The 15,210-nt window shown below is 40.8% G+C and overlaps 1 protein-coding gene across 2 annotated transcripts; it reads left to right on the top strand.

The window, feature by feature from the left end:
* Positions 1-87: 87 nt before the first annotated feature.
* On the top strand, positions 88-14,073 carry fam204a (family with sequence similarity 204 member A). Of its 2 annotated transcripts, none has more exons than XM_028423501.1 (7): positions 88-452; positions 650-758; positions 910-940; positions 1,268-1,370; positions 2,906-2,995; positions 13,716-13,825; positions 13,953-14,073. In XM_028423501.1, the coding sequence occupies exons 1-7, from the start codon at positions 216-218 to the stop codon at positions 14,002-14,004; spliced, it is 732 nt and encodes a 243-aa protein (XP_028279302.1). In that variant the 5' UTR covers positions 88-215; the 3' UTR covers positions 14,005-14,073. The 2 variants fall into 2 exon arrangements, with proteins under 2 accessions (XP_028279302.1, XP_028279301.1); XM_028423500.1 differs by having other exon boundaries at positions 1,265-1,370.
* Positions 14,074-15,210: the final 1,137 nt, after the last annotated feature.

Here is a 15,210-nt window from a genome sequence, read left to right as displayed (position 1 = left end):
AGCCAATAGGAGCTTTTGTTTCGTCCACGTGCCCCGCTGTCTAGCTATCAGCCAATGAGAGCTTTCTGGCAAGAAGCGTCACAGTGTTTACCCCGGAAATGAGAGCCTGTTTGAACAACTGCTGCCAAAAATCTATTATTTACCGGTTTTTGTCCGGTTTTAACTTATTAAAATCACAATTAACCATCTGATTTAAAAGTACACTGTGATTCGGTATGTACAGCGGACTCCTGCCTAAAGGTGTGGACGAAGACGAGCTTAGTACAGATGATGAAGAGGGTGAGCAGGCAGATGGAGTTAAGCAGGAGAGGGAGGCTGAAAACGACTCTGCTAAAACAGCCGCAGCAAACACAAGCAGGGTGGAGGAGACTGAGTCCACTTTCTCTGCTGGTGATGCAGACGACGATTCTCCGACATGCAGCTTACCTGGTGTATCCCAGGACATGTGGCAAGTACGTTGTTTTAATGTACGTTGAGCTAAAGGCAGCACTCATTCTGTAAGCTACAGGCTAGCTACACTGGTTGTAACACTGAAGCTAATTCTGTAAAATATAGTGTGACACTTGTGCCTGCACGGGCTTAAACTACCTACAGCTGTACAGTGAGTGTTTATAAATTGGGGTTAACATACTTTGTGCTTGTATTTCAGAAATTCCAGGATCTCCGGAAGAAGAAAGAAGAGATTAAAGTAATAAAGGTCTCCACAAGAAGAAAAAGAGGACGACACAAGAAACGTAGTAGCATTAATGCAGAAGAAGGTATTTGTGACACAAGGAAAGAAAAGATAAATAATACATCTTTTACCCATAAAGGAAATTCAAGCCCCATCAGTTCACCAGGTGCAAACTTTGTCTGGTTTTAATTTGTATTCTACACACATGTAACTGTGTCTTTTATGTCATTTATCAGGAACAGTGAGTGGGACACCTACAGAAACAAGGTACCTGTCACATTGCAACATTGTCTCATGAAAGTTTACACACACTCAGTTGAATAAAAAGAAATATCAAAAGAATATCACCCAATCACTCTTCAGACCAACCCATTCACTGCACCAAGCTGGGCAGATTCGTCAAATGTTTACACCATCCATGTACCACCTAACCCACTGTACTGTTCATAAACATGTCATGGACACAGATCTGATTTCATAAACACTATGTGAGGAAAAAGTCTAGATAAACCATGGATGCTGTTTTAAAGTAGTTGTTACTGTAATGCTGGTGTACGTGTAATGAAGATTAACAGACGTTTTCTATGTCAGCAGTGAGCGTCAGGAGGAGCGGGTGAAGCACTGGGACGAGCTTAAGCAGTATTTTGGTGTAAATGATCGATTTCATCCCCCTGCATGTTCCAAACCCCCTCCAAAGGTAACAAAGACTGCCTTCCAACTTATCTGCTGAGGTTTAATGCTGCGTCTGTCGTCACTGTTAGTAACACCTTCACATCCATTGTGTTTCAGTGCCACCGTATCTTCTCATTGTTTTATGCGATATGACACAAGGATTAGAAGAATCCTTCTAGTAACTCAGCACTGACATGGAGAAGAATATTAGGGATTATGTTCTGCTACATTCAGTGATAAGATTAGGGTGAATCTCCTTTCTAGTATGGTGGAGATTAAATGACATGTAGGTTTTTCTCCGCTGAAAAAAAAAATCTACTGAAAACCTATAGTGTTGTGTGACAATAGAAGAGAGAGGACCTGGTATAGAGTGCGATGGCAGCTGAAGCCTTAAAACTAATGGTTAGGATGTACAGCATCCTACTTATGTGGAATTCTTAATTAAAATAGTGAATGAAAACTAAACTTCAAATACATTTCTGCACTCAAAGATGAACATTTTATGCAAAAGCTTGCAAAATGCCAATGAAGCAAAAATATTTGCAAGCTTGATGAACATCATAAGTGACCCACTGAATGGGAACTGTTCTCATTTCCAATTGAAATCCCTTTAATGATTATTTTGGAGTATTTTGTGCTTAATTTATCTCAAAGCAGCATAAAATTGAGTTTTTGCTGATTTTGGCCTCATTTTGAATAGGGCAGCTATGAAGGGATAAAAGAAATGATTAACAAGCTGAATGAAACAGAACTTGTCAAATCAATATAATGAAGCACTCCTTCATCCCTCAAATGCTGATTCTTGTAATTAATATAGATTTTTTTTTCTTTTTAATTCTGGCAAGTCTTTCACAGTGATTTGAGGAAAAACTATAGCAAAGCTGCCAGATGTCATTATTCATCTGCTAACAGCTTCTCTTCAGTGACCTTAAAGACATTTAGGAGCACAAAGGAGGATGAGTCCATCAGTTTGAGCTCAGTTTATGACAGAAGAGTATAATTGAGATCGTAAGGAAGGGTCAGTCTAATAAACTAAATGAAGCCCAACAAGCTGTTTTACTACTTCAGCATCTTTGAACCTGATGGATTTTGTCCCTGTGCTTTTACACTGCATTAACAATACATCAGAGGAGACGCATCAATCACTAGAGTCTCTTTCCAGTGTTTTTTTTTTTTTTTTACTGTGATGAAATTGTGTGGGCTGAAGAAATCTGGTGCTCGGCTCCTTCAGATAGTCTCATCACAGCAGAACTGCCTTGCCATCAGTAACCCCCCCCCCCTCCCCCGCTTAGGCCTGTAATGGAAATGTGTAATTAAAGAGTCACATTTATGTTTGGTAATCTCCTGTAGCATTTCTAAGATTTCCCCGCTAATATCCAATCAAAAAGGTTTTCATTTGTGAAACGAAATCTACATATTTGTAGTAATGGCAATCATATTAAAAATAAGGCCCTGGGGACTTTTGAAGTTACTCCTTTGATTTTTTTTTTCTCTCTACCCCTATTTCAAAAAAAAAAAAAAAAAAAAAAATCTGAATTTTTTTTTTTCCCTCTTCTGCAGTCCGGCCTAGAAAAGAGCATAGAGAGGGCCATAGCTGAAGGGGACATTGCAAAGGCGGAGGAGATGAGCGACAGACTCGCCACTCGAGAGGTACGTTGTGCTGATAAGAGATCTTTGGGGTGCTCCTGCTGTGACAAATCAGGCTAATGGATCCGTAGCCAGTTCTGCTGCAAAGACATAGAGGAACAAAAAAACACGCGCAGACATCCACCATTCAGTCCTGCAGCCCTTTTCCATTGAGTTAATGGAAAGCCCTCCCCTTAGTTTTGAAGTGCTGCAGTGTCTAAAGGACTTTTGGCTCTGCTTTTTAATGAAGGGTACATTGCTTTCAAGCCAACTGTTAAATCATTCTCCAGGTAAGAGTTTCATACCTTTGAAGTGTACATGTCCCTTAAATGCAGTGCCTGAAGTTTTGTAACTAACCGCCTTGGCAGGCATCAAGGATCAAGTGGTTTGAAACTAATTTAGCATAAAATGTAGCCCACACACACATATAATTGTGGTTAAAAAGACATACAGCTGCGGTATTACTTCTCCACTGGGGGAATTGCTGCACTTTGAGCATCAAAGTTAAACTTCTTTGTTTTATGATGCGAGTTGCTTACAGCATCACATAAGCTTTTTCATTTTATAATTGTGGCAACATGAAGCTGGAACACACTGCAGGCTCAGGTTTCATTGTCAGGCCAGGATTTCAATAGAGCTGCAAAGTGGGAGGGACCTGGTGCAGGAAATATTTTAGCATGAAATGCCTTTTTATTTTTTATTTTTTTTTTATTTATTTTAATGATGTCCTCAGTATTAAAACACATGAGTCTCTATGTGTCTTGGTCCTGTAGGTTTTAGTGAGAGTATGAGCACCAGTTTATAATACTTAGTCTGTCTGCGTTTTAGCCTCTGCTACGGTACAATAATAACAGCACACATTCACAGCAATTCTTTCACAGCTCATTTTTTTATTTTTTTTTGTAAAATATAGTTCAAATAAATTGACTTAGAGAAAAAGTCTTTTAGCTTTATATGAAGCTAAAGGCAGTAGCCACTGAGGTTAGCTCACCACTGCTAGCCTGCCACAATGCACTGATCAATCAAAGCCGGAAATCAGCTTTGATTTTTAAACAATATTTTTAAGTGAGAGATGTTAACATGTGAAATCATTTAACTGTAAAAAAAAATTGTGTTTTGTCAATAAGACTGATGATTTAGAAATAACAAAAAACCATGTGTGCCTGTCTAAACTTCAGATTACCGTAGTGTGTGTGTGTGTGTGTGTGTTTAAATAATGTTTTCCTGTTTCTACCATACATTGACATTACACATGTGGCCCTGTAACCCACTGTAATAATAATGTAATAGGCGTTGATGTTCAGCATATTCCCATCTTTACTGCTAGCGGCATGGTCAAATATGAGGGAGTTAAATGTAAGCTCTTGTGAGTGGCACCTGCACTGTACTTTCAGAAAGCCTCTTAGAGCGCTGGTGGATTGGTTTTAGCCTGAGCTGAGGTTCTCGCCTCCCTGGCACCTGCCTCGCGTCTTGCCAGAACCGTGATGGGACGTGACAGTTGTTTGGCAGCCACCACTCATTGTTTAGCAGTGATAACTTCATTTCAATAGAATAGTATGGAATTGACCATTTTAAAATCCATGAAACTGAAGTTAGATGAAGATGCATACACAGAAAGGAAGGACCTGCAAACAGAGGAAAGGAAGGAGAGACGGCGGCAGAAAGTTTGGAAGGCTTTTAAATCAGTTAGAAAGGATTATAGTATATTTTAAATGATACAGGCTGTAAAGCAAATAGCATTAAGACCAACATGTGTGTTTACAGTGCTCCTGTTCACTTTTGACAGGAGCCCTGTGACAAACATTTAGAGGATCAATAATCTCCGCTGTGGCCAGAATCAATTTCAAGGTTATAATTGAGTGGCTCATTTGGTACGGAATGGCTTAGATGTTTTAATTTGTTTACGGTCATAACACCAAGACATGATTGCAGGCAAGCTTTTCACTGCAAGAATAGGAACAGGTTTTTCGACGCAGAAAATGCAAAAGCATTCCGACAGCTGTGAAGAACTAAAGAGGCCTGTTTGTCCCTCTAGGCATTGTTTTGTAAAGAAAATGCTGGTACATGTTAGACGACAATGTTTCAGTGTATTTTCATCCTCAATCTAACGGATTCCCACTTATCTCCTCCGAGCAAAGGGAAACGGAAGGGAGATAGAGCGCTTGCTGTCAGAATCCTCCTTTATAAGACCAAAATGTTTGTCTCTGCTGTTTTGAGCTCCCTCAAATCAATTAATGATTTTCCATTTGCTCTACTTTCTTTTTTTAATCTTAAACACTAAAATAATTTGGTAAAAAAACCTGTTTTGAAGGCTCCTTACAAATTCGGAGATGTGCGCTCTTTCATCTGTCAAACTTCTGAGACGTGCTGCGTGCATCTTGCAGGTTGAGGTTTTTTATTCGCATTACAGTTTTTAAACACTTCCCGAGGCTGAAAGTCTTTGTTTTAGATTAATTCATAAAGACTCAGCGCTCAGCGTGTTTTTTTTTTTTCTTTTCGTTTTTTTTTTTTTTTTTGAAAGTATTAACGCCCCCAAAGATGGCGCCAAGAAATCACATCCGCTTTTAGGTAACAAAATATTATTAATGTCTAGGTTGCTTAGACAAAGCTCCCAAATGTATTCCTTTAAACTGTGCAGATAGGGTTTCTTTTCTCATAAAGATGTCTGTTGATCCTCCTCAGCTCATGTAGATTTCTTTTCATGAGCCTCAGAAGACACAAAATACAGTGAAAAGCTTCTTGCCTTTAAAGAAGTGCAAGTAGTTCAGTAGATTAAAAGGTGCAAGTCCTCCAATTAAGAAGCCTGGGTCTCCATCCTTTGATTACCGCACATTACTTTACACTGACGCAACATGCATGCGGGCTAATTAATTCTGTAATTAGCGTAACGCAGAGTGACTGACACGTACAGTATAAACGTCTCAAAGCCTGACAGGAGGCTCGATAGCATCCAGCAGCTTATGTTTGACAGATTGATTTCTGCAGCTGTTCTCTGTAAATGAGGCACTGCAGATACATGAGAGCTCAGGACCACTGCAGGACACTGTGGGGCGTCCACAGCCTTGGTCTGGTGGTGAGACAGCGAGACACTTTGACTAGACATAGCCAAGCCATCAGCATGTTGTAATTTTATTTTTATTTATGCATATATAGTAAGAGGCACTGGGATAGATACCACTGAACTATAAAAGGTGCTTCTTGTGGCCTCTACACTATCCAGGGTAGTGTGAGTGGCAAAGGATCCCCTTCAAGGAATCATGGTGCATGTAGGAGGAGGAACAGGCCACCACAGCTGGGGAGGAGACTTGTACAGAAGCTGTCCAGATACTTCATGATCCCAAAAATAACCAAACCAGTGAGGCGAGGCATCATCTAAGTGTGGTGTGTGTGAGCAGTGTGTTTGGTTACTAACGACAACATTACTGTGTGAAAACATGTTTCATAATAAGCCTCTGAGCACTAACCTCACATTAGTGCCTCTGACTGGCTGTTTGTAGGAGCTCAGTGCATTCTGGGTAATGAAGTTTTGCTCCTCCCCCAGAGGGAAAAGTCTTTGTGGTTCCCTGCCAAGGCGAGGTAGTAAAACTCCAATGCCCAGAATGCACTGGGATGGTCGCACTGGCTCTCACTCTGTGGTGTGTTGGTTGTGTCTTCCTGTTTCTTTTGTGGATCATGAAGTTTGCATCCAGCACCTTCCAGCTTTCTGGCCGCTGCAGACAGCGACTCCACCAACTGTCCCTGCCCGGCACCAGGCAGCTCTGCACCACCGTGTAACAATCACAGTCTTCTTCTTGTGCCCCTGAAAGTCCAGTATTAAGCTGCAAAGTCCACAATGAGCTTTTTGATGTCACCCGCATGAACACAAAGAACAGGGAGCTCTTCGTTGTTTATACTCACCAAACATCTTCTGAAGAAACAAACCCAGTTCAAAATCAGAAAGTTGACCTCACAGTCGTCCGGTTCAGGTCTCATTAGCTCTACTATTGAGCCCAGAAAGATCATTTTTGGAGAAAAAAGGCGAACCTTTCTTTGGACGCCACTTTGAGCAAGATTAACCTGATTAGTCCCCCCCCTAATAGTTAGATCATACAATAATTAGCCATATGAATATGTATTAACCGGAGCCCTTTCTGGTTTCTGTAGCTTTTGAACATGCGGATGAGTTATAATATCCCTCATTATGTTCCTGCTCGTATTTCAATAGAAGCAGCAGCTGAAAGGAACAGCCCCACTGTCCTTGAAATCTACCCTTTGGAAAGCTTCGCTTAAATGCTGTGAAACAAAGGTGGCGCGGCGTTTTGTCAGAGGAGACATGGTGGCTTAGTTGAAACAAAGAGCTGAACTAAGAGTGTTTCATGATTTTTATGTTATTTAACACCTTTTTTTTTTTTTTCCTCCCTGCCACCTTCTCCCTGCCGTGCCCCATGTTTGTAATCAAAAAATTAATGAGCAGAGCTTTTGTTGGAAAGTCAGCTTTATCAGATTTTGACTTTCCCCGCCCCACATCAGAGAAGGACTGTGACCGAGCACCCCTCAGGCCACCTCCCTGAGAGTTTAGGGAAACTCTCGTCTTTGTTCACATTTCCTTCAGCGTAAGCAATTTATCACTGAATGAACTTTTATTGTATCTCTGGATGACTCACATTAAATTTTCGCCCATTAATTTTGAAATGGATTTTTGAAATGGGTACTAAGCTTTTATCAAATGCCTGGGAATCTCATTTGGATTATTGTATTTCATTAATTACTTGATAGACAAAGCATACTTTTCAGTGTAGATTTGTGTGCTGTTTAATTAATTAGCATGTTTTCTCTTTTAATTAAAGCCATTTAAAAAAAAAAAAAAAAAAAATTAAAGCCCACAGCAAAACACATATATAATTTGTTTGTAATTAGGCCTTAATTGGTGGTAGTGGAAGCTTAGCACCCTCGGATTCTTTTTTCATGATTGCCATTTTATTGCCAGTCACTCATTAATTAAACTGTTTTTTCTAATTAGCTTATAAAACTGTTGATGGCATATTATTCTAAGTGTGAGTTCAAAGCTTGTTAATAAGCCTACCATACTCAGAAGAGGCGAGATAATGGAATGTGCACAAAGCAGGCGAACTTTCAGGTTTTTTTTTTTTTTTTTGTCTACTCCCTAAAGATGACATGTCATGTGTATCTAGCATCAGATTAAGAAAGAAGAAAATGGAGTCATGGCTGTTCTTCTTCTCTGCCTTCCCTGGAGTGGCTTTCTTTTTCTGCTTACCATGTAATTCTGTTTGTCAAAGTGGAGGCGAGATTACAAAAAGCTCTTATGAGGCCGCCCCAAAGAACACTGATAGACTTAGACTGCAGCCAGCATGGAGGTGCATGTCGGGACATTTGGATTTGGCACTGTAATTGTTTATATAATACAGAAGAAATAGCAGCAGAGCTACAGCAACAATCAATTAACTGATTGGCCTTTTGAATACAATCGCCTGTATGTAGTACGATGATTAGGACTGTTACACAGCTAGTAACTTGACATATTTACAAATGAATATATGAATGAATTGGTCTTTATGACTGGCATGTATACATATGGCCTTTCTACACTGTGCGATTTTTTTAACGATCTTATAAGACCATTGCATGACGCACTACACGACGTGAATCTAATAAACTTTGATACGACGTCAAGTTTGATGCGTGCACATTGTACGACGACCATTCACTGAATCGCAGGCGATCGCAGGTTACGTCGTACGTCAACATGCGAGGAGGAGGAAGACGTGGAGTGACAGGTCGTAGCAGCTGTCACACTGTGAGGCAGTCATCCTAAATTTCTGACACCGCCAGAATTTTATTTCAGCTTGTCTTTGGTCGCAAGACGCTGACAACGGCCGTCGTGGAACCTGTCTCACAATGCGACGTAAGACCACCGATTTAGAGCCACGACCGAAGATGTCTCCACGATTCTCCTGCGATGCTCGTCTTTCGTCTGCGACAGCCCAAAATCGCACAGTGTAAACCGGGCATTAGGGAGCATTATTATTAATTTTCAGCTAAAATCAAGCTGATTATGTTGTTTTGTGAATCACGATTATCATTTGTTGACATTTAGTATTCTCACCTTAGTAAGTGAGAAATGAATATTTGTGTGTTTTGAAGTATACCTGAGCTGTTTTGATCACTGGGTAAAAAGTCCCAGCCTGTCAGAGTCTTTCTTTGTTTTTTAAGACTTGGACTTAAGTGCACTTTTAGAACTCGGAGTTAATCAAGCAAATAATCTGCAGATTAAACAATAATGGAAGTAGTACTTTTAACCCTGGAGGTCTGTGTGGATGCACCATTGTGTTTACTCCCCTTTACTGTTTTTTAATGGACTCACTGAATGAAACTTTCCTTTTTAATGCGATATGGGTGGTACTGATTGACCCATTGATCTTTTGACCTCCCCAGTTGTTGCTGCAACACTGAGGCCCACCTCTCCTCCCTTTCTCCGCCTCAGTCCTCAGAAATTATGCTGGAATAACACACAAGCTGCCTAATCTGATATTCATTCCTTTCTTATACAGCCCTGCTTTCCAAAGTTGACTAAGGCCACATTATTTAGGCATTAAGGTAGTGTGATAAGGGAATTAGGCTGGTCATTAATCGTTTACACGTCAAATGCAGCAGAGCAGCTCGGGGAGGTGATTTAGTGAGGCAAAGCCATATAGCCCCTTGTTAATCCACCTCTCACATGTTTTAATTGGAAGAGGCTTCCTGGATAGGAAATTTATGAATGGGTTTAAGGCCATTTCTTCCTTAAAGCCATCATTTATTTCATATTGTTAATAGGAGCTTTAACACTTTATCCACATGGAGACGTATTTTTCCTTCATCTTTCATCCTATTGTCTTTTTTTTTTTGCGCTTGCTGTTTAATTGCCACAGTGTTTGTGTGATCTCTGAGCCGCTCATTTATGAACAGCCTCAGAAATGATGCAATAAAACAGACACAAGTGGGGAAATGCTCAGACAGACTCGGTGAGTCCTGTGCACCGTTTACACAGCAGCATTGCTATTTTCTTTTTCTTGTATCGAGCCCCCATGTTTGTGTCTCCACTTGAATCTCCATGACGACCCAAACATGAATGAACAGAAAGCGGTACTATTGACTTAACCCTCCTAGTGGCCTTAAGCTGCTGCTGCTGCTGCTGCTGCTGCTGCAGTGCCAGCATTGTGCAGGATGATTTTTTTTTTTGCCTTCAAATCTTCCAAAGGTCAGAGAATTAATCCTCTGAATAAACCTTGTTTTTAGCAGGGCTGTGCACGAGGCCACACAAGAGAGAGAGAGAGAGAGACAAGCCACAGAAACACGCCTGTGATGGACACTTAATTGTATATTAATATGTGGCGGAGTGAGAAGAATTGCCTTTTAGGAGCCACATAAACAAAGAATGCGGGGAGGTTTCCTGTCTCCTGCCTTTATTCCTGCTTCCATTCTTATTTTTTTTTCAGCAGCTTCTGATGTGAAAGGATTTGGCACTAAGATGCAACGCAAAGGGGAGGCGGGGGGAGGGGGGGGGATCCTGAAAAGTGGATCAAAAAAGTAAATGAAAAATAATGTCATATTACTGAAAATATGAGAGGCTAATTTGTGCCGACTTTTTGCTAATTTTGTTCTCGCCACAGAAAGAGGAGCCGTCACCTGCTCGGCGCCACAGCGCTGACAGTGCCAGTGATCCATGAAATAAGCTGCCGCTGGCTTTGTTCAGATAAGAATGAACAAATCTGCACAATGTACTGCTCTCGGAATCTCATTTTCATACTTGCATGCAGGCTAAAAGAAATAAGCTGTTTGCAGGCTTGATTAATCAGACATTTGAGGGTTTTTTTTGTCTCTTTGATCTGTTCTGTCTCCTAGGTAACTTGGTTGACATTAATGTTGAGCCCCAGTAAAGACAATCAGGGTGTGTAGACTAAACTGATAAAAAAGAAAAAAAAATTAAAAGACCTTTAAATGCAGAGAAGGCTATGTTGTGAATTTAAAAGAGAGGCAGAGAAAGGGGGCCATGGAAGTGGGTTTTAATTTTGCTTTTGGAATGTTGAGGAAGGCGTGTTTTCCAGACCTTTTGCATTTCAAATGCAGCCCCACAGGAGAGCAGGTTAATGTGGGTAATCCCTGTGTAGGAGAAAGGAAAGAGCTCTGTCTGTAAATCTCCAAATGAAACCATTTAGCATCCTGCAGCTTCGTTTGATTTGCTCCCAGAATAAGCCAACGTGTTTGGAGAGAGAGGAGAGAGAGAGAGGAGAGAGAGAGAGCAGGAGCTGTTCTTGGATTTGTCAACAAATTAATAAATGTGTTTTTTTTTTAAATCTCAGTGTGCATCGGAGCCACTCGAAAAGCGTTTTAGCACCTCCACCGAGGAGCAGGGAACACCCTGGAGTGGTTTTATCTGCTCGCAAATCTGCAGTGAATGTTCAAGCAATCAGCCGTCATAAGACTCTTTAAGAGGAGAAAACATGATTTGAGGAATTTAAAACCTATAAAATGGCAAAAGAACTGGAGAACTGTCATCGTATGTACGCTCCAGGTTATACAGACGCTTTCACAAATCTTCCAGTGACTGTATAGATGAATGCCTTGAGGGCCCAGCCGGAGCCCGGCACTTGCAGCCAGCCGAAGCCCTTATCTTAAATCCAAGCAAAGTACCATTAATCTTTTTGAAAGACCTTTATGGCTTTTAATGTATCCCAAATTAGAACATTTTACACCCTTGGTTCCTGAAATATGGTGATAAAAAGCCTTTAGAGTTTAATTTTTCCTGCCTGCTCGCTCTGACCTGCCTAATCCCAGCATGCATTAGGAGATATTTTAGTTTCAGTCTTTCTAATAAAGTTTATCCCACTTAATTATAATTGAAACATTTTTTTCCAGCAGGTCTTTTTTTCTCTCTCTCTCCAAGTGGTGCAGTGGTGGCACATTTCTTCATTACCTTAAGACTTTCTTCCCCCCCTGATTGTACTCTGAATATTACAGAGAATTACCCAAAGGTTTGGTGAAATTGTTCCAAGTTGTTTATCAAAGTTTGCCTTTGCTTGAATAATAAACCTATCTCAGAGGTGGAAGAGGAGGCAGGATTTTTCCCTTTGTTTCCCGTGCTTCTGTGTGACTGGGGTTATTGGGATTATTCTGCTTCACAATACACACATGTCTTCCCTGGGATTTGAATGTTTGCCTCTTGCAGTCACGGTCATTCTCTCCAGTTGTGCCTGCGTTTACTCTAAACAGAAAACTCTCTCTTACGTTGGTGACGAGCGGAGAAAAAATAAAAACACAAAAAATTTGCCGCAGCAACATTTTTGAAGGAGGAAAAAATGGTCACAATGCTGTTTTGTTTGTTTCATTTGCACATTAAAGAGAAAAAAAAGAAGTAATCTCAATAAAAAAAAAAAAAAACACAGATGTGTGGGAGAGACTATAATCCGAGAGCTTAAACATATGCCTTCCTACTAAAACACCTCAAAAGGCAAAATAGATTAGGACTGTTTTAATAAAACAATGCGCCTTTAATTTATGGAGCGCGTTACCTCTCACAAAAACCCACATTAACCTACACTCACACGTCCCTGTGTGGAGTGTATACAGGCTGTCACGTAACATCATAAATACTGCTTAGGAAATCTCAACTAATAACCAATAATTTCACTTTTATTGTTTTTGATGGATCATTTGAATCTGAAATCCATCTGGAATCTGAATTTTCTGTACTTTTCTGAGTATTTTTTCTCGTTTTTCGGATGAATCTCCAGTCAAACAAAAGATGAATCCATTCACACTTAAACTGCCATTTCTTAGATTCATCATGCAGCACTATCAGGGAGGGCAGACGTTCACTCTGAAGCACGATGACAAACAGGAATGATAAGGACAAACAAAAAGAACAAGATCATGGAGTCAGACTCAGAAATGTGGAGAGTTCTGGCCACGAAGGACACAAAACACAGTCACAGCATCCAAATGTTCAAAGTTAAACCGGTGATCTCCATCCCACCGGTCATTTCCAGCCTCATACTGCGGCTGTAGCTAGCTACAGTAGCACATTTCCAATGGAAACGATCAATATTTTATTCTTTTAGCAGCAGTGTTATTGTAATACTGCTACAAATGGAGCGAGACTGCAGTTCACCTAGAGGGCGCTCACGAGATGAAGGCTGACTCCTGATGATGGTCGTGTTAAATCAAAATATCAGATATGATGTCATACTGTGATGTCACAACAAGTGTTTTATTACAGATGAAAACCTATAAAACGTCTAAAACTGTGTACTAGTGTTTAAAATATCCAAATGATTTTTTTGGACCATGTGAACGTTCTGTTTTTGTGCCCTCTGTGAAACAGGAAGTCCAGCGTGGAGGCTGTGTGTTAATCAGCTCCTCAGGTGTGGACAATTAGGACGATTAAGACAATTAATCCCAGTCAAAGTGCCAGCACGAGGCCAGTAGGGGGCGTACAGGAGCAAGAGCAGTCAATGCACTGAGCGTTTCCACATATGTTCCATCTTGACCCTTTTAATAGTGGTTGGTGTGGTTTACGATCAGCCATGCCGCCATTTAACCTGTTGGACGGAGCAGCGACCGTCCGCTGCGGCGTGGAGGAGGTGGCGCAGACTTTGACATGAAGCCACCCTCACACATCAGTCAGAAAGGGTTTTTCTTTGCCACACACTGATTTCCATTCTCTAATGGACGGGCCTCTCCTCTCCTCTGTCTGCCTCCAAATTAGATGGGTGTGAAAATCAGTCAAGCTGCTGATTGCCGTGACTTTGTGCAACGCAAACAGGAAGAGGAAGCTTTGAGGGCAGCGCAGAAGAGGAAGAAGCAGATCGCCTGGGGGTATGTGACGCCGGTCTCTGTCCTCCTGTTTATATGTGACGCTCTCTGAGGCCTGAGTTAGCCGGACTTTGACTGATTGCTCATGCACTGATTGAAGCTGAAATGTGTTCATTTTTCTGTGCTGCAGGTTCGAGGCAAAGAAACGATGGGAAACCAAAAGCAACATGGGCTTCATGTGACAAACATGGAAGAGGAGGAGGAGGGGAGAAGTTAATTCAATAAAAAGGTTGTTTTCTGTCTTTTTTTTACAGCGGACTGGTTGTTTCTTTTTATTCATTTTGTGTATTTACACCAGCAGCAGCATGTGAGGGAGGAAAAACTCAGACAGTTGGCTGAGGAGAAGAAAATCAGAGAGAGAGAGAGAGAAAATGACAGAGCATTCAAATTAATTCCTAAGGCGCCCATTGGTGTCTGCATTGTGTTATTTTTCATTACATTTCAGTGATTTGAGCGTTCTGGCCCTTTTTTTTTTCTCCCCCCCCCTCTTCAAATTAAATCTGGTGTACATTACTGGATGATGCGTTTATTTATTGCTGTAAAGTGGGTTAATCATGAAGGCGCTCCTTTCTTCTTCTGAGGAAGAGAAAGGACAGATTAGAGCTCTAATGCAATGTACAGGATAATGTGCGATAGGATTTGGAATAGAAAATGAAATTTGGCTGCTGTAAACTGTTGTGAGCGGTCGCAAACTGGAAGTTTGAATCGGAGGCTTTGCTGTTGGCCCTCGCCCATGCTGGGAGACACGCTATTGTCTCTCAGCCATGAACAAGAGGCACGCGCTGTTTTTCTCGAAGCCTACAGCCGCCGCTCATTGTGCGATGAGCTCTCTTCAGCATCTGTAAACACGGCTAAAAACACCATCGATTCCTCCTCTCCCTGTTTGATCTCTTTCTGTCTTTCTTTCTTTCTTTTTTTTTTTGCAGCTACTCGACACTCCTGAAACGCTCATTCAGATTCTAGGAAGTGTTAATTGCAAACAGCATGCAAAAAAAAAAAAAAAAAAAGCATAAGAAAGATAATTACTTTTATTCATAATGCTTGCTTTTTTTTCGCAAACCGTAGAAAATGATTGCTTAGCTTCAAGGTAATGAGAATTAAAATTAATCCACCTAAGTTGTTTGCATTGCACGTATTTGGGCACTTTGGGTGATGTGGGCTGTTCTCTGTTCTCTGTTCTCTTCGCTCTGCTGTGTAAAAGAAAAAAAATTAACAAAACATCAGCAGTAAAAGTTTGCAGGCAATTATGATACAAAACACCTGAGCTGAAGAAAAGTCAGATATGAGGAAAAAAAGGAGCTTTTTGTATCATCTTCCATGACACCACTGTGTGCCTGAGAAGCTGTCAGTTGGTGAGAATTGGTGCTAATTAAACTATTAATTATCTC

Source organism: Parambassis ranga, chromosome 15, assembly GCF_900634625.1.
Source record: "Parambassis ranga chromosome 15, fParRan2.1, whole genome shotgun sequence".
In the NCBI taxonomy this organism is placed as follows: domain Eukaryota; kingdom Metazoa; phylum Chordata; class Actinopteri; family Ambassidae; genus Parambassis; species Parambassis ranga.
The sequence above is the reverse complement of the archived record's forward strand: the minus strand, read 5'-3'. Positions and strand labels throughout refer to the sequence as shown.

Bases quoted from the DNA above. Each gene is read 5' to 3' on its own strand.
- fam204a (XM_028423500.1), top strand. From the start codon at position 216: ATGTACAGCGGACTCCTGCCTAAAGGTGTGGACGAAGACGAGCTTAGT. The intron at 759-909 runs GTATTTGTGACA...GTCATTTATCAG, and splicing joins TAGCATTAATGCAGAAGAAG to GAACAGTGAGTGGGACACCT. The intron at 1,371-2,905 runs GTAACAAAGACT...CCTCTTCTGCAG, and splicing joins GTTCCAAACCCCCTCCAAAG to TCCGGCCTAGAAAAGAGCAT.